The sequence below is a fragment of the Macaca thibetana genome, chromosome 8 (genome assembly GCF_024542745.1).
Source record: "Macaca thibetana thibetana isolate TM-01 chromosome 8, ASM2454274v1, whole genome shotgun sequence".
Lineage (NCBI taxonomy): Eukaryota > Metazoa > Chordata > Mammalia > Primates > Cercopithecidae > Macaca > Macaca thibetana.
Genome location: NC_065585.1, coordinates 138,633,289 through 138,656,462, shown reverse-complemented (window position 1 = coordinate 138,656,462; position 23,174 = coordinate 138,633,289). Strand labels below are relative to the sequence as shown.

General features: G+C 39.1%; 1 protein-coding gene across 1 annotated transcript in view; it reads right to left on the bottom strand.

Moving 5' to 3' along the window:
* CSMD1 (CUB and Sushi multiple domains 1) overlaps nucleotides 1-23,174 on the bottom strand; it is a 2,043,790-nt gene that overhangs the window by 521,219 nt on the left and 1,499,397 nt on the right. Inside the window, 1 exon segment of the mRNA XM_050802644.1 lies at nucleotides 15,538-15,641. Within this exon segment, the coding sequence (XP_050658601.1) occupies nucleotides 15,538-15,641 (104 nt within the window).

The following is a 23,174-nucleotide window of genomic DNA, read 5'->3' as shown; positions in this document are numbered from 1 at the left end:
ATGGCATAAATCATTCAGAACGTGGAGAAAACACAGTTACTTAATTGTATGATTTAATTGACTACTTGCCTTAATTGGGTAGATACAGGGTAAGCTGGGGATTAATAAGGATAAGTAAAGACACGGTACTATCTGTTCAGGCACCTGGGTACCTGGGCAGAGTCGTTCCTCTTGAGGATGTAGTAAAACACCAGTAATGAGTTTCAGAGATGTGTTGATAAATATCTCCGGTACAAATTGGCAGGTGCGAAGCAGCCAGGGGCAGAGGTAGAAGTCAACTCGGTTGTTTGATAAGCCAAGCCAGAAGGAATTTAAGCTCTGGAAGGCCATATTTGCACTCTTGGGTCTCTCACATATCTTCCGATATAGTACTGAGTGGGCACTGAGAGCAAGTAAAGTGAGTTACAGGTTCTCCACCTACCCAGCACCTAGCCGGGCTCCCAGGACACGGCAGTGACTGATTCCATGTTCATTTACATGATGTGTACCACTGCAGAGGGCCAGGACAGGAGGAAAGTAGCAGGAATCTGATTGATAAACTAACCTGACTGAAAAATAAGTCACGGGAATGCTTTTATTGAATAAATAATCATATTAAATACAATGTTAAAACGGAAGGCAACTCATAGATACACTGAGGTTATTATCATTTCCCCAGGTGTATCAACATGAAATTAGAACAAGCTTTCGATTTCATTTACTTTGACTCATGCACCCACCTCATTCAAGTATGGCAGACTTTATTTACTGTGCTGAAATCCATTACAGCCAGGTGGCATAGAAGGTGATCTGACTTATATCAGTCATTTGCAATCGCTATTTTAAATCCACTAAACATTATCAGAATTGGAAATTGTTCATGTGTGGAACTGCATGAAAAAGATCTAATCCAAACCTCATGATCCTGCAGATCAAAGGGGAAAATAAAAGTTGACCGAAGCCCAAAGTGATGGGACTTTACAGAGTCCCTTTACTGAGTGCAGCCCACACTATTTAAACGGATATGGACTGCCAGTCCTCATGGCATGAAGATACTTTCTTCCACCCCCCTCCATGTAAAACACAAGTATCAGGCCTGGTAATGGTGCAAGAAGCTACCAGAAGACACTGCTAAAAAGTGATAGGAGAAAGACAAGCTGGCCTGGGACCCAGGACCAGAGAAACAGCAGAGCATGGGGTGACTTGTGGGCTACCACAAACAGAAGGCCACCCGACCTGCTGTGTTCCACCCCTGACCAGGCAACAGAAGGACTCCAGCAAGCCCATTCCTTCTCCAGATGCAACTGGGACCCGTCTGACTACCAGACAGGCAGCACCACACAAAGAAAATGGACATGAGAGCCACACCAATAACAAGCATCCAAGGAAGGCTTCACATTCCTTGTGCTCCCAGGGCTGCCTTGTCAAAGGAAAATACTGAAGAAGGCAGAACCTGCAAGAGGGATGCAGCTATGTAAGTGATCTCACCTGGGAAGGCCCTTCGTCCCTATAGGTCTGAGACTGGGTCTCCTCCCCGCCCAGACACAGGGGCAGAGGGGGTGGAATAGATGAGGGGGCACTGGAAAGAGAGGTCCCTCCGACCTCCCTCATCTGCTCACAAACGTCTCCCCCAGCCCACCCCACCCCATGCATGCCAAGCCTGGGAAATCCTTCTGCCCCCTCAGCCAGCACCAGCAGAGAGCAGTGGAGCCTCCTTGGGCACTAAATCCACTGAGCAGATCAAAGTAAAACCTTGAAGGCTCTGATAGTCAAATTATCATTGGAATCTCCTCCCCTGCCCACAAAATAGGCTGAGACCCACATGCCAAGGCTAAACAAGGTGCTTACTTGCTAAAATATTAGGTGGGTACAAAAGCAACTGCAGTCTTTGCCATTACTTTTTTTTTTTTTTTTTGAGATGAAGTTTCACTCTTGTTGCCCAGGCTGGAGTGCAGTGGCATGATCTCGGCTCACCGCAACCTCCGCCTTCCAGGTTCAAGTGATTCTCCTGCCTCAACATCCCAAGTAACTGGGATTATAGGCATGCACCACCAGTCCAGCTAATTTTGTATTTTTAGTAGAGACTGGGTTTCTCCTTGTTGGTCATGCTGGTCTTGAACTCCCAATCTCAGGTGATTCGTCCACCTCGTCCTTCCAAAGTGCTGGGATTACAGGTGTGAACCTCTGTGCCTGGCCTGCCATTACTTTCAATGGCAAAAACCACAACTGCTTTTTCACAACCCAATGAAAGATGTAAATAGTACTTAGCAATACATAACATGACAGACAAAAGAGCCGGGACACAATCATCACACCAAGAGCCAAGGAAATCATGGCTTGAATGATGAAAGACAATCAGCCAACCCCAACTGAAATGAATCAGAGGTTGGATTTTAAAGCCAGGTCTCTTAAAAATGCTTCAGTGATTGTTTACAAATTATCTGCAAACAAATGAAAAAAAAATCTAACTAAACAAATAAGTTATAAAAATGAACTAAAAGGAAATTATAGAACTAAAAACACAATAATAGAAGGCTAAAAATTGCTAGATTTGCTTAATATTAAAATTGAAATGAGCAATAATAGAATCAGTGAACTTGAGATTAATGGAATTCTCTTACATGAACCACAGAGAGAAAACAGACTAAAAAATGGAAAAGAGGCTGGGCGCAGTGGCTCATACCTGTAATCCCAGCACTTTGGGAGGCTGAGGCAGGAGGATTGCCTGAGCTCAGGAGTTCAAGACCAGCCAGGGCAACACAGTGAAATCTCTATTAAAATACAGGAAAAAAAAAAATAGCCAGGTGTGGTGGCATGCACCTGTAGTCCCAGCTACTCAGGGAGTTGAGGCAGGAGAATTGCTTGAACCCAAGAGGCAGAGGCTGCAGTGAGCTGAGATCGTGCCACTGCACTCCAGCCTCCTGGAGCAATGGAGCAAGACTCTGTCTCAAAAATAAAAAATAAAAAGGAAAAGGAATAAAACTTCAGAGGCCTGTGGGACAAAAACAACAACAACAACAACAAAGAATCCAACTATTTTTATCATTGGAATTCCAGGAGATGAGCTAGATGATGATGTTGAAATTATTTTTTAAAAAAAATTGCTGAAAGCATCCCAAATTTGGCAAAAACACATGAATTTACAGACTAAAAATAATTTAAGTTAACCTCTCAAAAATAAACCCAAAGAAGTTCATTCCAAGACACATCTAATCCAACTTTTAAAAACTAGAAACAGAAAAAGATAACCAAAAAGAAACAAAATGTTATCTACAGGAAAATCTACTTAAAGGATAATGATTTTCCCGTTTGGGATCCTGGAGGCCAGAAGGAAGAACTGTCAACTACAAATTCTAGATTCAGTGAATCTATCCTTTACAAATAAAGGGAACTTAAAAAAATTATCAGGCAAAGAATTTGTTGTTGCAAATTAAGAGTAGGTAGTAGGCTGGGCGCAGTGGCTCATGCCTGTAATCCCAGCACTTTGGGAGGCCGAGGCAGGCAGATCATCAGGTCAGGAGATCGAGACCATCCTGACTAACACTGAAACCCCGTCTCTACTAAAAATACAAAAAATGAGCCGGGCGTGGTGGCGGCGCCTGTAGTCCCAGCTACTCGGGAGGCTGAGGCAGGAGAATGGCGTGAACCCGGGAGGCGGAGCTTGTAGTGAGTAGAGATCTTGCCAGTGCACTCCAGCCTGGGGGACAGAGCGAGACTCCGTCTCAAACAAAAACAAAAACAAACAAACAAACAAAAAAGTGTAGGTGGTAGACCCACCCTTAATGGTTGGCTCAAGGACAGTGTTCAAAAAGAAAAGAAGTGAAGAAGAAAAGAAAAGAAACTTCTACTTGTGCTTTCAAAAGAGAAAAAACAAGAGGAATCTATACAATATAAAATGGACATTTTGCTTACCATGAGTTCTGTAAATCTTACTTAATAATTGAAACAATTAGAACACTTTCTGGTACGTCAGATGATGATTTTAAAAAGTTGAAGGGGTAAAGGGCCCTAAATGCAAGCGTGGTTTCCATACTTCAAGTGGCAAATGTTGGCATTAGTTGTAGTAAGGTAAGTAATGGCCTCACTCCTGTCCACTCCTGCCCTCACCCTCATCCCTCAAATCTGTGAATCTTACTTTCTAGATGAAAGATTTTGCAAATGTGACGAAGTTAAGGAACTAAATGTGGGGGATTGTCCTGAATGATCTAGGTGGGCCCTAAATGCCACCACTAGTATCCATATAAGAGAGAGGCAGAAGGAGATTTCAGGCAGAGGAGAAGATGGTCTCATGACTCTGAGTGCAGAGAGTGGGTTCATGTGGCCACAAGCCAAGGAATGCCAGCAGCTGCCCTAAGTTGGAAGAAGGAAGGGATGAATTCTTTCCCAGAGCCTTTGGAGTGGTTCCAGCCCTGCCCACATCTTGATGCTGGCCTAGCAAACCTGACTTGGACTTCTGGTTTCCAGAACTGAGAGTACAAATTTCTGCTGTTTTGAGCCACCGAGTTTGTGGAATACTCTATAGTAACAGCAGAAAACAAATGTATCACTAGACTGTTACAAGTCACATATGTTTACTATAATGCCCAGAACAATCACTTTGAAAGCTACAAAGAAATACATGAAAATATACCACAAATAAGCCAAGAAAGAATTAGAAAACAAAACTTAATAACCCCTACGAAGGCAAGAAAAGCAATAAAAGGGGAATGAGAAACAGAAATAAACAAATAATAAAATGCCAGACAAAGCACTAAACATATCAATAATTACCTTAAATATAAATGGTCTAGATATGCCACTCAAATGTCAGAAAAAGGCAGAATGTATTAAAAAAAATTACCCAATTACATAAGACTTAAAATACACGTCAAAGTCAATGACCCAGGCATATTGATAATAAAAGGAAGAAAAGATATACCATGTAAATATTAATAATAAAAAGCAGGAGTGTCTATGTTAATACCTGATGAAGTAGACTTAAGGCAAATAAAAATATCAGAGACAAAAAGGGACATCACAAAATAATAAAAGGATTGACCCATCAGAAATATGGAACAATCCTAAAAGTGAACAAACCAAGTATCAGAGCTTCACGACAAGAAGCAAAAACTGATACAGCTAAGAGAAAAATAGCAACCTCCACAAGTATAGATGAAAACTTCAGTACCCTTAGAAAGCAGGCAGAAAAGATCACAAAGGATATTCCATCAACCAACAGGATCTAACTGACAAATACAGAACTCTCAACTCAATACACATGTTTTTCAAACCCCTATGAAAAGCTGACAAAGATAAATCACACCCTGGGCCAGAAAATAGATCTTGACATATTCAAGTGAACTGAAATCACAGAGAATTTATTCTCTGATCACAAAGGAATCAAACTAGAAATCATTGATTAAAAGACATTAGAAAAATCTCTAAACACATGGAAATTAAATAACATGTTTCTAAATAATCCATGATTCAAAGGGAAAGTCTCAAGTGAAATTAAAAAAAATACATAGAACGAAGTGAAAATAAAAACACAACATATAAAAATATGTGGGATGCAGATAAAACAGTGCCAAGAGGAAAATTTATAGCACTAAATGATATTAGAAAAGAATGAAAAAATTACTTAAGTTCTTACCTCAAGATTCTAGCAAAAGTAATGCAAAATAGATTCAAAGAAAGTAGGAGGAAGAGTGTGATAGAGGTCTAAGTTAATGAAATAGAAATAGAGAAACAGTGGAAAAAATAATGAAACAAATATTTTCTCTTAAAAATAATATAATGGATGAACCCGTAAGAAGACTGGCAGAAAGTCAGAAAAAGAGAAGGCAAGAGATGGAGAGATAGATGGGAACAATTACAAATATCAGAAATAAAATCGTGGATATTACTACAGATTCATCAGCCATTACAAAGATAATAAGGAAATATTATAAACAACTTTAAATTCATAAATTCAACATGTTATTAAATATAAACTGATTTATCAAAAACTGTTAATTACCGAAACTCAACCAAGATAAAATACACAATCTGAATAGTCCTTTATTATAGAAATTAATATTATAACTAACATGTTCTCCAAAAACAAAATCCTCAGATCCAGATGGTTTCACAGAAAATTCTACCAATTTATAAGGAACAATTAACATCACGTTTTCATAAACTCTTGCAGAAAGTAACAAAAGAGAAAATATTTTATAGCCATTACAATCTTATAATGAGGCTAGTATTAAACTGATACCAAAGCCAGACAAAGGCAGTACAAAAAAGAAAGAGAAAACTATAGACCAATATCTTTTATAAATGTAGCTGAAAACATCCTCAACAAAATATTAGAAAAGTGAATCCAACAATGTACAAAAAATTATACACAATCATGAAGTAGAATTTATTCCATTTATGCAAGGCTGAGTCAATTTTTTAAAAAATCAATCAATGTCATCCACCATCAGAAGAGGCTAAAGAAAGAACGTGATATATGAGCTAACACCAAAAAAGAAACATTTGATGATTTGCAGGATATATAGTGTTCATGAGTTGAAAGATTTAACATCGCAAACATGTCAGTTTTCTCCAAATTTATCAATAGCTTTAATGTAATTCCTATCACAATCCCAGCAATGTTTTTATAAAGCCTTGCTGAGAGTATACATGTATATATGTATATGGTATTCTCAAAACTATATAGAGTGGCACCTGCCCTAGAATAAGGTGGGAAAACATCACTCCACCTGATCTTAACATTTACTAAACAGTTACAGTAATCAGTAATGTGTGGCATTGGTAGAAGACTAGGCACATCAGTATAACAGAACAGAGAACTCAGAAATAGACCCACACAAATACATCTAACTAATTTTTAATGAAGGCAGAAAAGCAGTTCAATGGAGCAAGGAGAGTCCTTTCAACAAATGCTCCTGAGCCACTGGACACACAAACTGCAGGGCAAACCAGGAACCTCAACCTCTGTCTCATGCCATATACAAAAACTAACTCAAAAGGGATAAGAGACTGAAATGTAATATGTAAAACTGTAAAACTTTTAGGAAAATGTATAGAAGGACTCCTCTGTAAAGTACAGCTAGGCAAAGAATCCTTAGACTTGACACCAAAACTCCGGCCATTATGGGAAAGCCCATACACCAGACTCCACCAAAATTAAAAGCTTTTGCCATGTGTTGAAACCCACATGAAGAAAGTAAAAAGACAAACTGCACACTGAGAAAAAATAGTTGCAAACCATGTATTCTACAAAGCACTAATATCTTGACTATACAAAGAATTCTCAAAACTTAATGGTAAGAAACATCCACTTAGAAAATGGGAAAAAGACTTAGACATCTTGCCAAAGAGGATGTCAGATAGTAAATAAGCACCTGACAAAATGCTCACCATCATTAGCGGTCAGTGGTTAAAATGCAAATTTAAACCACAAAGAGGTGTCACTACACACCTTTTGGAGCAGAAAAAGTGATGATAAAACCAATTTTGGGGACGGCGTGAGCATGAGAGCCACTTAACATCATGGGCTGTGACGTGGGAGAACTATGCTGGAAAATAGTTGGGCAGTTTCCTACAAAACTAAATATACAACCAACATACAACTCAAGCAATCACACTCCTCAGTAATTTTCCAAGAGAAATAAAAACTCACGTTTACACAACAACCTATACACAAACGTCATAGTAGCTTTCTTCGTAATAGTCAAATACTAGAAGCAATCCCGGTGTCTGTCAGTGGGTGACTAAAAAGAAACTGTGCAACATTCATACCTCGAAATACTAGCCAGCAAAAAACGGGAAGAAACGATTGCAGTACACGACGTCCAGGGAATTTTGCTGAGTGAGAAGCAATCATAGAAGGCAAGGCACTACATGCTTCTAATTATGTAACGTTCTTGCAATGACAAAATTTTAGAGCTGGAGTGGAGATAATGGTTGGCAGGGGTCAGGTTTAAGTGTAGAAAACAGAGAGTTGGCTATTATTATTAAAGAAAACATGAGGGACCTTTGGGGTATTAGAGATTACCTGTGTCTTGACTGTGGTGGATACATGAACTTAAACAGGTAGTGAAATTGTATAGAACTTCATACTAACACACACACACACACACACACACACACAGAGAGAGAAACAAATGAATATAAATAAAACAGGAAATTAAATTAGCTGGGCATGATGGTGCATGCCGGTTATCCCAGCTACTCCTGAGGCTGAGGCATGAGAATCCCTTGAACTTGAGAGACGGCAGTTGCAGTGAGTTGAGATTGTGCCACTGCACTTCAGCCTGGGTAACAGAACGAGACTCTGCCTCAAAAAATAAATAAATAAATATAAAAATAAAATAAAATAAAATAAAATAAAACAGGAAATCTGAATAAGATCAGTGGATCATATCAAGGTGAATATCCTGGTTGTGACATTTTACTATAGATTTGCAAAACGTTTCCACTGGGGATCCGGACAAAGTCTACAAAGATCCCTTTGTATTAACACCAGGGGTTCAATGAGCAATTAGGCAGCCCTTTTTTTTTTTTCCTCAGTGACTATCAACTCCAGCACTCCTTGTCTTCGTCTAGCAGATAGAAATGGTATCTTTGTCACAAGTTTGTCAATAAACAATACAGATGCACTAAATGACAGTTCAGTCTCCTCTTTCCTTCTTCCTTTCCATTACATTTCATTTTTAAATTTCATTCTGAACATGGCAGAACCCTGGATGTTTTATTATATTAAGACGGCGATGATAACTACAGTAATATCATATTACCTTCTCCTCGTACTGTACTTTTAACCTTTTTAAAACTATTTTTTATCTACCATTCTATTTGATGCAACAATTCTTTGAGGGTAAAAGGCATACGAGAGGGAGTCAGGGATGCTGCACTATAAATACACACCATCTATTGTTTTAATGGATTTATCTCCCCAAAATAATAACAGCCTTCGGTGTTAATTTGAGATTAAAAAACAAACAATAAAATATTTAAATGTTTTTGACTGATGAATTGTGGAAGAGATTCCTAGGTCTTCTGGGTCCATAAAAACAGGCATGCATTTTTTGGCTCCTTAGAGAAAATAGCCACAGTGAGTCTATACCTGTGACAAAACAGCCAGAACAGCTGGAAATGACTCCTGCTGTTCACTCAGCTGCCTGGACCCCAAATGAGCTGAAATGGAACCTCACCTTATCTGCAGCAGGAGCTGCCCTTGGGCTCAGCTTCCTGTGGGACCTATGGCTTCTTCTTCCCTGTGGGAAAGTTGCCCTCAAGACACGTCCGATGGGTCCCCAAGGTCCCTGACTGTGCTGGCTTTCTCAGATAGCTCCACTGCAGCTGCTAGTCCAGATCCAAAATGCTAAAGCCCAGCGGTTTGTTTATTCCCCTAGCGACAGGGTTCTAGGAAGAGGAAACCCAAACCACAAAGGGTGTCCAGAGAGGTGTGGCAATGTCTGAACTCTCCAGTGGTAACGACAAAGGCTGGCTACTCAATTCTCCTTGATTCTGGGAAGTTGGTCCTGAACCTGTCACACACAGAAAGAAGGTGACACAAAAGCACTCACCTGGCATAACACCACTCGACTAACCAGGCCGAGTAACCATCACTACAGGAGAAGGCCAAGACTGTGCTAGCAATTATACAGAAGCGACTTGGTTATTCTAGTAACTGGGCTGCTCTCTTCAGACAACAGTGATTGATGTATTATCAGCATAAATTTAAGGCATATTTTAGGAATACCATATATAAATTGATGCACCTAGTCACAAGGAGGATATTTTACACCCACCAAAGTATCAGGTAAATTTGGTGTATAAATATGTAGAATTCTTACATTTATCTACTTAGAATAATTGAATTGCCAGATAGATAGAATTTTCAAATGAGATACCTACCAATACACTGTCAAGAACAGGGGTCCCTTTTTAATGCCGAAATTATTTGTGAATGTTTTTAAGAGTTCCTGGAAGCTTATAAATTGCAATAAGTGCTAAAAGAATCCCATGGAATATTTTGTGATTTCCCAGAAATCATATAAATCCTCAAGGCATTGTTCAAACCTCATTTAGTAATATTACCAATTTTTTATAACAAGATCCCATCAACATTTTGATATTAATGGTTTATGTTTTTAAACTTGTTTGTATACCATTAGAGATGTATATTTTATGAGTAATTTACTTTGTAGACACAAAAGACTAAAAAAAAAAGACCCTACAGATGCAATCAAAATATACTTAGAAGAGGTGACTTTTTTTTTCTAACCTCAAACCACATAAATGTTTAGAAACCCATAAAATTATTATGATTATTATTTTTCTTTTTGAAACAGTGTCTTGCTCTGTTGCTCAGGCTGGAGTGCAGTGGGGTGATCATAGCTCACTGCATCCTTGATCTCCTGAACACAATCGATCCTTTCACCTCGGCCTCCTGAGTAGCTGGGACTACAGGCATGCACCATCACGCCCAGCTAATTTTTTTTTTTTTTTTTTTTTTTTTGTAGAGATGCGGTTTCATCATGTTGCCCAGGCCGGTCTCAAACTTCTGGCCTCAAGTATTTCTCCCTCCTCGGCTTCTCAAAGTTCTGGGATTATAGGCGTGTACCACCATGCTTGGCCAATAACATTTCTTTTGACCTCTTACATTCAAGGCTAAAACCAATAGATAAATGTATGAAGAAGATAGCATGCTTCTCGTAGTATAAAATATAATATAAAATTTATAGCAATACTAGCACTTTTACTATTAATAATATAGATTCATATTGCTAATTATATGAAATTTATATCAGTAGGCTAATTAGTCCTCAAGGCTAGAACAATGGCTTATTCTTTCTCTCTGTCTCCTAGCTGAGGCCTAGCATAATATTTGGCATTCAATAAATAATTATTCAAAGAATCAAGCAAGAAAGCTTCCAGATAAGAGGCCGGGAAAGAAAAGCTAACGATGGATAGACTTTAAGTCAAGAACAGGGTCCAAACAGTTGAGTCTGTCTATACTATCAGTGGCATTCAGACTCACAGGCTGTGCCATTATGTGAAAGATAATATACAGAAAAATAGTTGGGATTATGTGATTCCAGAGTTTTAAGAATCTTGTTTCTAATTGGTTTGATTTCTAATCATGTTTTCTGATTTTTTTAAAAATCTAGGATGTATTTAAGTCAATATCTTTATATCTTTATCACCAACATCAATTGTTTATGCTTTCCCCCAAAGCACTAAATGTTTATTGATTAACTCTGTGACAACATTAAAGATATATAAAGATATACACACAAACATGCACACGTCTGTGCATAGTGTCTGCTTTTTTATGGCTCTTTTTTTTTTTTTTTTTTTTTTTTTTTTTTTTTTTTTTTTTTTGAGACGGAGTCTCACGCTGTTGCCCAGGCTGGAGTGCAGTGGCGCGATCTCGGCTCACTGCAAGCTCCGCCTCCCGGGTTCCCGCCATTCTCCTGCCTCAGCCTCCTGAGTAGCTGGGACTACAGGCGCCCGCCACCGCGCCCGGCTAATTTTTTTGTATTTTTTTTAGTAGAGACAGGGTTTCACTGTGGTCTCGATCTCGTGACCTTGTGATCCGCCCGCCTCGGCCTCCCAAAGTGCTGGGATTACAGGCTTGAGCCACCGCGCCCGGCCTTTTATGGCTCTTCAGCAGTCTTTAAGAAAAAGAGAATGATGCCCTTTGACTCAGAATCAGCGGAAAACAGCAGGGAGAAATGAAGTCGCAGCCACACCAGGCAGTGTCTGGGAGCAAGAAGTAGTTTCACCAAAAATGGATTAATCCAGCCCTAAGAAAGAACCAGGATCCTGATTTGTTAATCCACACATCTGGTTAGGCAGAGACTACCCTGTGTGCTCACAGATGTCTCCAATAATATTGACTATTCATTCTCGTAGACGGACGGGCATTTTAAAACTGTAACCTGTGACTGCCGCCCAGAGAACATCCGGAATTAATGAAATCCCCTGGTGACCAATGGCTAATAGCTGCAAAGGCCAGAGGAAGTCCGGGGAAGGCCATACCTCTCCATGCTGTTCCTCTGCAAATTAAATTCAAGAACAATCTCAATAGACGTGCTTGGAAAGAACTCAACAGACATTTGCAAAGAAAGTTACTTAATTTTCTTTTAAGTCTGAAACTCTATAAATATGACCCAACTTTCTTCATCCACTTCTCAGGGAAGGTGGATTATTGAAGGAGTTCCTTAATGTTTTTATTCTTTCATATTGTGTCATAAAAATTAAGAAAATGAAAAATCATTACCAGAAATAAGAAATTTTAAAACCCTATTTAGGGTGAGCTATCTACTTTTAGGCTATTTCATTTTCCAAATTTCTCTTATAATCCAGATTTAACTAGAATTCCGTATTTCCCACAAGAAGGAAACCCACAAAATATTGAGTTTAAAGTAGTGAATGCCAGTCTGCCATGAAGAGGTTTTAAACTGCTGCTTTATTTAAAATGTGTGTCATGTGATCCTCTGACTTCATATACTGACTAGTATTTAAACTATTCCAGTGTATCTGTCATTTCTCCAATTAGATGTTAGACTCCATGCTGGGAAGAATGTTTGCATATAAGTACCCAAAAGTATTTGTTGATGTATAACCTGAAATCACCTGTTTATTCAAAGAGACCAGCTGTGATTCTCTGACTGTGTTCTGTTATTTTTCTGTGATCTGGTACACTGAGGACATATATCAGTGGTTTTTCCTTCCTCCTCTGCAGCTGATTAAATGCCCCGCTGGTCCTGGTTACACTGTTTCCCAAAGGGCATCTCAGTTTGATTCAGTCGGCTATTTAGTTTTTCATTTATAGATTCAAGCTATTGAGAGAAGGCTCTAATAACCCTTATGTCAATGTAATACAGAGTTTGCAATTGCTTTCTTAACAACAAATCGCATTAAAAACTGAGTGTATGATTGTAGATCTTTAATAATAACCTAAGGGATTTCATACGGCATCACCTAGCTGCATTTATATTTTAAATGTTGCCGTTATTTAACAATTTTTCTCATTTATTTTAGTGACATCCTCTCTTAAATTAGGTGTTTTGGTAATAATAATATGTGTGGGTTACATTTTTCAGCTCTCCGGAGTGTTCGCATGCATTATTTCATTTTTCTCGTTTCCAGAGGCTGGAAAAGTTTATTATACATATTTTATAGCCAGGAAAAGAGAGGTAGAGAGAGGGAGAATGACTTCCCTCAGGGTCATGGGGATAGCAAATAGCTGGAGCCAGAAACTCTGTCTTTGACTTGCCAGCTCGTTTCTATCCACTGTGGTGCTGCTGTTCCCAGCACTGTCCCAGGTCAAAGGCAGTCAGTGTGTGTGACGATCACCTTGGAGGCTTGCTCAAAATATAGGTATCTGGGCCCTCAGATGTAAGACTCTGTTTTTAAAAATAAAAAAAGGCTATTTTTTTAAACCTAGTAATTTGTCAACAAAAAAGAGTCATCGTTTGGCAAGGGTGTGGAAAAATAGGGTCCTTTATGTTCCACTGTGGTTTATATAAATTTTTGGGGGGGATAATTGGAGAAACATAACAGTGTAAATGAAGATGCCTCTTCATCCCAAAATTCCTCGCTGGAAATGTGCCTGAAGGTATACCAAACAAGTATGCCAACGTCTACGTACAAAGACATTCACTTCACAGCTGCTTGTGGAAGTGAAATAATGGGGTGGGGGTGTGAGCGTCAGATGCAAAAGACTGTCAAAGGGAACCAGGTTAAAATCATGGTAGGTCTACAGGCGATGAAGACTCCAGATCCTGGAACAATATCACATCCCTGAGTTGGAATCCCTGCCTCAGCATACACTAGGCTTGTGAATTGGGGTAACTCCTTTAACCTATCAAAACTTCAGCTTCATCACTGACAAAACAATGATATTATTAGCCCCAAATTCCCAGGATTATAGTAAAGATCGGATAAGGTAAAATGTATTATGCATTTAACACAGTGCATGGTGCGTAAGAGATACATAAAAGTTAGCTACCTTATTACTAGTGTTGTTCTCATCATTATTATCATAAGTTGTGGTCCAGCAACATAATTTCAATTATGATGATTAGTAATAGTTGGAATGCGCCAGCAGGAAGATAAGCTAGAAGTACGTGTTCTCTTGCAAAGTATTCAAGATACAATGAAGGAAGGAAGCACGTTCCTGGTGGAGTCCTATTCTGGCTGTATCGATTTTTAAGGGAATATACAGAATAGTTGGCTAGAGCTTTTTCAATGTGTGAATTGTCTCATAAGTAATCAATAAATAAGGGGATAAGGTGAGTATAATAGACTGCACCTTTTTTCTAGCATAGAAATATTGGATGCTACCAGGGGCGAGCTTCCTCACAAATGAAGAGGCACCCTCAGTAGTACACAAGACGACAAAGAAACCAAGGCGAACACCTGTAGAACACTTTCCATTAATGAAAGATGCTCTGGTTTAGTGGTTTCAAGATCTACATCATGAAGAGAAGCTATCTGTGGAGTGGCAAAGGCAGATGAGGCGGGTATTTCCTTTCTGCTAAAAACATAGAGGAAGTACACCCCCAAATCACTTTTCCTAATTTTGATACACCAGGTCTGATAAAACGGAAACTGTCCTTGAGGCCGTCTCTCTGGACGTAGCTAAAGCGGATGCCCAGGTCAGAGGGCTGCAGAACAGTCTGTGATCCTGGTAAAAACTGAGAAGTGGGATCAGTCTGCAAATGTTCAGAGCAAGGGCTGTCACCATTCTTGCTAAGACTCTGGAAACAGAGTTCTTCGGAGGTACACTGAGTCACCCCCAACACTTTTCCCCGTGATGTCTGTTACTTTATCATGAAGTTTTACAGAAAGCGTGGAAAGGTGTATGACATTATTCCAAAAAAGACCTATATTTCCCAAACTAGAAAACATCTGCACTTCTTTAAAAACCCTGATAATGTAGCATCACAGGGAAGCAGAAGAGAGAGTTTAAAAAAGGGGGGTTGGCTGGACGCGGTGGCTCACACCTGTAATCCCAGAATTTTGGGAGGCTGAAGTGGGCAAGTCACCTGAGGTCAGGAGTTCGAGACCAGCCTGGCCAACATGGGGAAACCCCGTCTCTACTAAAAATACAAAAATTAGCCTGGCATGATGGCGCACACCTGTAATCCCAGCTACTCAGGAGGCTGAGGCAGGTGAATTGCTTGAACCTGGGAGGCAGAGGTTGCAGTGAGCTGAGATCGGACCACTGCATTCCAGACTGGGTGACAGAGTGAGACTCTATCTCAAAAAAAAAAAAGGGGGAATTGATTTGAAAAATTTATTATTTTTTGCTACCTCATGAGTGTACTAATTTTTGCCATAAACATATTTTTAATGAAGGAAAACAATTGAAACAGATGAAACATAATCCTAAATTATACTCATATTTTGTTCTCAGATGAAATCAGATTGCAGGCCACTAGATTAGCCATAAATGGCACTAACCAAACACCTGAGGCCGAGTTGCAAGCCAGTAGCAGAATCTCATCTCCATCCACCATGCCCCGCACTGCATGCAAAAGAAGAGAAGAAGCTCAAGAACATACTCACACGTACAAGACCGATCTGGTGTCTCCCACCTTCCCAGCATCACCGACCGTCAGGGTGTCATAGCCTCGCTCCAGCTCAAACTCTTCAAAGGCAAGCTTGATGACCTAAATACAAGGTACAAAACAGTGACTTAGAACAGTAGGTACTTCCCATGACTTTTAATAAATATTGTAATATCTAGTTATAGTGTTAAATTTTGCTCCTTAATACCAATATCAAATGATCCCAGAGCTGCTTTAAGTAGTTACATGGATAATTCCATACATTTGATAGCCTGGCATTATAGAATTTTATGAAATTCAGAATTGCTAGTACCCCCAACTTAAGTATTTTCACCTCTAAAAATGAAATTTAACCTCTACACCACTTTAAGTCAAATATCTACTAAATGTTTAACATTTTCAGTGTTTGAGTGTTTGGATTAACCACTAACTAAATCAATATAAGCAAAAGAAATGTTGGTTATAGTTAATGACACATATTTTGACCAGACGCAGAATGCCCTGCAATAAATATAAATTTCTATATGCATATTTCATGTAATTATCCATATTAACACCCCAAAAGACTTTATGAGGATACAAAGTCTTGCAAAGTCTGTAAGTTTTTTGTTTGTTTTTTACAAAGAATACTTTGTCATGATGACCAGCACCGAGACATCTGTACAACACTGGTTTATGTTTGATGTGCCAGTATATTATAATCTATTAACTTCTTTCTGTAGAGCACAAGATCTTTTTCTCCTGAAAGAAGAAATGCTTCCTTTGGTGGCCAATACTATGAGGAAGGAAAAGTTAGGTTAGAACCCTGGGTAGTACGGAGAAAAAAATTAAAGAAGATAAATACATGATGATAATTAGAGGAATGATAGATACATGATAGATTCGATGGATGGTAGAAGATTAGAAGATATAGACAGATTAGATGATAGATAGATAGATAGATAGATAGATAGATAGATAGATAGATAGATAGACAGACAGACAGACAGACAGACAGACAGACAGATAGATAGATAGATAGATAGATGACAGATAGTAAATAGATGATAGACTGGATGGATGGATGGGTGGATGGAAAAATGACAGATGATACACAGATAGATGGATATATAAGTGAGAGAGAGAGAGATGTAATGAGAAAGACGCAGAGGGTGTGAGAAAGGAAGGAGGAAGAAGGATGGGACAGGAGGAACAGAAAGCATAATATTGGAAGTACATTTTAATAAGCTCTATTTTAGAATGAAACAGAAATTCTGAAACAGCGTAGAAAAGTACCAAATGCCCATTTGTTAACCTTGAAAGAAAAGGGTAAGTGGTAGCATAGGGAAAACAGATTTCCCACTAATACCCAAGTCTATGTCCACAGTTCCAATAGGCTCTAAACAGGTGCTTTTCCAAGCAATGCCAATAAGGAATACATTAAATTTGCTACTTGAAATTCTTACTAAAATTAGTAATACAGTCATTATGATTTATTTTTAAAAACCTACTATTTCAAATTGCAGTGTTTGTATGAATACATTATTTCAGCAATCCGATTTGACACAGGTGTCGAGGTTGACAGCTGTTGCAAACCAGTGTAAATACTGCATGTGAAACATAGCACCTGATATTTTTATTTCTATTGTTTTTGTTTCTCATGAATCAGTTTGTAAGTGACCATCATCTGATAATTAGATAATTTTAAAACTGAAAAATCATCATTGAGACCTGGTAGTTTTCTTTCTGACATGTGAACCCAGTGCTGACTTGTTTAAAATTCTGGTGGGAAGCGATGATAATTCATTAAGGTTTGGGTGTCATGTTTGGCCGATTTGTAATGAGTACAGATAGATTCACACTGTATGAATGGGCTCTCATTAGGGGTGGAAAAAGGGCCATTCTGTAATTCTTTCAAGCCAAGGCAAAGGTAGACAGAGAAAGTCCTTGTCAGTATTTCATCTCAACAATCAGCAGGTCCTGTTGTCAAATACACATCTTTACTCCATGCTGTTGATGCTCAGTAAAAACAGAAAATGCAGCCTTGGTCTTGCATAGACAGCTTTTAGTTTGTCAGAGGATATGGCATTTTATGCATATATGCAGCTGTAAAATAGACATACATATATTTTTAACCAAATATGCAATTCTTTCATAGTAAAAGAGAGCCAGAGATGCCAATGAAAAGTGAAGACAAAAGGATAATACGTTTCAAGTTGTCAGCAACTTCAATGACATTGAGCCAAAATGGTTTTAGTTCCTCCAACATATGCACCCTCCTTATGTCTTGCATGGACTCCCTCAGCTGTCCCTGGAACTGGATGCTCCATATTTCTCTCTCTCTCTATATATATATATACACACACACACACACACACACACACACACACACACACATATGTATACACACATACACACATATAAATACACACATATATACACACATATATACACATATATACATATATACACACATATATACACATATATATACACACACACATATATACACAAACACACACATATATACATATAATTATTTTATTATTTATTTTTAAGTTCCAGGGCACATGTGCAGGATGTGCAGGTTTGGGACATAGGTAAACACATGCTATGGTGGTTTGCTGCACCTGTCAACCCATCACCTAGGTATTAAGCCCAGCATGCATTAGCTCTTTTTCCTAAAGCTCTCCTAACAGGCCCCAGTGTGGGTTGTTCCCCTCCTTGTGTCCATGTGTTCTCATTGTTCGGCTCTCACTTGTAAGTGAGAACATGCATGTTTGGATTTCTATTCCTGCCATTTTTCTTAAGTCCCTGCTTAATGTCCCTCCCTCAGCCATGGTTCCACAGCCCACTCTGTCCGAGAAAGCCAGTTGCTTTGCCAAAATCCTGCCTATCCCCTTCATAGTATTCCCTGGGTTGACGCTTTCGGTTGGTTTGCTGTTCTGCCTGCCCTGCAGAGCTCCTTGTAAGCATTGAGGGCAGACACCACATGACTTGTCCGTGGAGGGAAGCACTGGCCTCACCCTACAAGAACTCGTGGAACATCAACTCCTCCAGGCCGCAGAGCTAGGAGTGTTTATTTGAAATCTTTCTACTGTTTTGATATAGGTGTTTAATGCTATAAAATACCCTCTTAGCACTGCTTTTACTGTATCTCATAGGTTTTGGTATGTTGTATTTCTATTTTTATTTCCCAGCACTTTGGGAGGCCAAGGTGGGTGGGCCACGAGGTCAGGAGTTCGAGACCAGCCTGGTAAACAGAGTGAAACCCCGTCTCTACTAAAAATGCAAAAATTAGCTGGGCATGGTGGCATATGCCTATAGCCCCAGCTACTCGGGAGGCTGAGGCAGGAGAATCGCTTGAACCTGGGAGGTGGAGGTTGCAGTGAGCCGAGATCGCACCACTGCACTCCAGCCTGGGCAACAGAGTGAGACTCTGACTCAAAAAAAAAAAAAAAAAAAAAAAAAAAAAGAATTATTTTTAAATTTTCTTCTTAATTTCTTTACAGATCCATTGATCTATTTCTTCACAGGCCCATTGGACACTCAGGAACATGTTTAATTTCTATGTATTTGCACAATTTCCAAAGTTTCTCTTGTTATTTATTTCTAATTTTATCTGTTGTGATCAAAAAAAGATACTTGATGTAATTTTGACTTTTAAAAAATTTATTGACTCTTGTTTTGTGGGATAACATATGATCAGTCCTGAAGAATGCTCATGTGCTGATGAGAAAAATGTGTGTTCTGCAGCTGTTGGATGAAATGCTATATAAATGTTTGTTAGGTCCATTTACAATATAGTCCATTTACAATACTTCTTTATTAATTTTCTGTCTAGATAATCTGTTCCATGCTGAGAGTAGTAGGATGTTAAAGTCCACACCTATTATTATATTGGGGTCTATCTCTCCTTTCAATAATGTTTGCTTTATATATCTGGGATCTCTGGTGTTGGGTGCATATATGTTTATAATTATTATACATTATTTTTGTCTTTGTCTCATTTTACATTTTTTTCCATCTTCCTTTCCATTTGTTTATTTATTTAGACACAGTCTTGCTCTGTCACCCAGGCTGGAGTGCAGTGATGCAATCTCAGCTCACTGCAACCTCTGTCTCCTGGGTTTAAGCTTTCTCATGTCTCACCCTTATAGGTATCTGGGATTGCAGGGACAACATACCCAGCTATTTCACATTTTTTCACTTAAAGTCCATGTGATTTGATAAATATAGAGCTCTTCCGGCTAGTTTTTGGTTTCTTTTTACATGGACAATCTCTTGTCATGTCTTCAGTTTTAGTCTACGTGTGTCTTTACAGGTGCAGCAAGTTTCTGAAAGGCAGTATATAGTTGGGTATAGCTTTTTAAATTATATTGTCACTTGGTTAATTCTGTTCTGGTTGTTTTGCACATCCTTTGTTCCATTCTCATGCTCTTCTTGGTTATCTTTGTGGTTTGGTGGTTTTCCGTAGTGATATGGTTTTATTTCTTTCTCATTTATTTGTCTGCTCTACCAGTGAATATGACTGTACTGTGTGTCTTCACGATGGTGGTTATCATCCTTTCACTTTCAGATGAAGGGCCCTCATGAGCATTTCTTGTAGGACCATTCCAGTAGTGATAAATTTTTATTAGCTTTTCCTCATCCGGGAATAATTTTATTTCTGCTTCATCTCTAATGTATAGCTTTGCTGGGTATAGTATTCTTGGCTGACTTTTTGTTTTTTCTTTTTTCTTTCCGCATTTTCATTATATCACTCTGTTCTCACCTAGCCTGTAAGGGTTCTGCTGAGAAATCTAATGTTAGTCTGGGGGCTTTTTGCTTATATTTGACTTGACTGTTTTCTCTTGCTGTTTTTAGACTTCTTTTTGTCTTTGAAGTATTTAAATATGTATATTTTATTGCTACATCAGGTTGTGGATATTTTGGGGGTATATGTGGTACTTTGATACATTTATACAAAGTCTAATGATCAATCAGGATAACTGCGATATCCATAACCTCAAATATTTATTTTTCTTTTTCTTGAGAAAATTACAAAATCACTAGAATAGAAGAATTGTCTTTGACTTTGACAGTTTGATTATAATGCTCTTTGGAGAACATCTTTGGCATTGGATCTGTTTGGTGATCTTTGAGCTTCCTGGATCTGAATGTACATATTTCTCTAAAAATTTGAGAAGTTTTCAGCTATTATTTTATTATACAGATATCCTACACCTTTTCTGATGTCTTCTCCTTCTAGAATTCCCATAATGGGAATATTTGTCCACTACATTTTGTTCCACACATTTTGTAGGCATTCTTTATACTTATTTATTCTTTCATTTTTGTCTGATTGGTTTATTCCAAAAATCCTGTCACCAAGTTTAGAAATTCTTTTTTCATCTTAATCTAGTCTGTTGTTGAAGCTCTTGATTTTATTTTTTAAATGTTATTCATTTTATTCTTCAGTTTCAAGATTTCTGCTTAGTTCTTTTTATGTAATATCTCTTTGTTGAATTTCTCATTCAGATCATGAATTGTTTTCCTAATTTTTTTGAATTGTCTGTTTTTATTCTATTGATTTTCATGGCATATCTTTAAGATCATTATTTTTAAAAACGTGTAGGCATTTTGTAGCTGTCCTTTTCTTTGGGATTTGGTATTAGAAAATGATTTTGTTCCTTTGCGGGTGTCATGATTTTTGCTTTTTAGACATTTCTTGTATTCCTACGTTGATATCTATACATCTGACAAAACGCAATTGCTCCTAATTTTAGAGGGTAGTTTTAGTAGTGAAAAACTTTTTCCTGTAGATGTGTCTCGTAGTGTCAGTTGGGTAGGGCGCCTTGGTTTGTATCTTGCATGAGTGCAGTGGTGTAGTCTTCATGTTATTTATTTGGTTGTAATCAATGTCTGCAGTTTTTGTGGCTGCCTGAGTAGCCTTGGCTGCAGGTGTTTCTGGAAGCGTTGGTTCAACTCTACTGCAGACGGAGACTTCTGGGTGGGCTTGTTTGGGGGATACAGAAGGTCACATGTGGTATCTCTGCTTCTCAGAGGAACAAGGTTTGTGGCAGTGGTTGGCCTCAAGTGGGCTGGTCCTTGGGTCCCTGGGAAGCATGTGTGGGCATTCAGCAAGTCCACTGCTTGGGGGGTGGGGAGTGTTCACTGGTGGCAGCAGTACCCAAAAGGCCAGTCCTTGGTCTCCTGCAAGAGGCATACAGCCAGGGTGGTTGTTGGTGATGGGCCTCAGGAATTCAACTCTCAGGCCCTGGGGAGCATGCACTTTGGCTCCCTCTGTCTTGAGAGTGGCCTCCCGACGCTGCTAGACCACCTGTGGTGTAGGTTACTTCATGCACTTGAGTGCTGGGTTCATGTTCGTACCACTGAGTCCAGCTGGGGTCATGGCCCTGCATCCTTCTGCTTGCTTGTGGTGGGATGATGGCTGGGTTCTCAAGATGTGCAGATGTGGGGGCTACTGACCCCAAGGGCAGGATGTACTCTGATATTTGTTCTGTCCTGAAAATGGCACCATGCTGCAGCAGCCTGAGGCCCAGGGAATGAGAGAGGAACCTGGCGTGAATCCTCTCCTTGGAGCAATACAGCCATGTGGACTCCAGGCAGCTCCTTACCCTTGGCTCAGGGCTGTGAGGACTGTGAGGCTTTTCTGAAGCTCTGAATGCAGGCATCTGGGCTGGGAAAGTGGCCTGCTGGGGATCTCCCACTTACCTTCTCCCTCCAATGAGGAGCCCATTCTTGGCACTGAACAGATCCTATCCTGGCACTTCACATTCATCTTCATGCTGCCGTCTTGAGTTTCCATGCCTCAGAGGGTCTTCTTTTCTCTGTTGCTTCACTACAGTGTTCTCCCCTAGACACTGTACTTATCTACTTGTCATTTCGGTTCTTCTTTATGAAGGAGGTAAGTGCTTGGCACTCGTGCTAGCCATATTGACGTCTGCTAAGCTTTGCATGACTTTTAGACATTTCTAGATGGTACGTTAAGCCAAGGTGTCCAGTGAGCATTTAGAAAAAACAGTGTGGAGCTTGGGAAAGATTCAGGACTCGATACACATAAATGGGGGTCCCTAACCATAGATGCCACCTAAAATACTAACACTCTGTCAGAGTATCCAAGGAAGGCACATGAAAGGAAGAGGAATGAGGATGAGCTGCAGTCTCTTTCATATCTAGAGGCCAAGGAATTGAGGAAGAAATGACAAAGAAGAATCTATGATAGGGAGGACACCAAGAATATGGTGTTTTGTGAAAAATCCATAAAACTAAATATCTTAAGAAGGAGGGAGTGATCAAATGTGTGGAATGCCACTAAGAATGTGAGTTAGATGAGCTCTAAGATGAGACGTGTGGACTTGACTGGATGGAGGACATGGATAACCATGGCTAGGAAGAACAGCAGAGTTGTAGGGATGGAAGAAGTGCTAAACTGGATTGGCAGAAGGGGATGTGAGGAAGTGGAATAAGTTCTGGAGATCTCTGAGATATCTTAATTAACATGAATGAAGTAAGAATGTGTCAGGATTTTTTTCTTTTAATGGAGAATATTGCAAGATGATAAGAATGACTCAATAAGTATATAAATGATTTTTCAGGAAAGAAATACTGTTGTTACTTTGATTCAAATAATATATCTTTTCCTTGATAAAA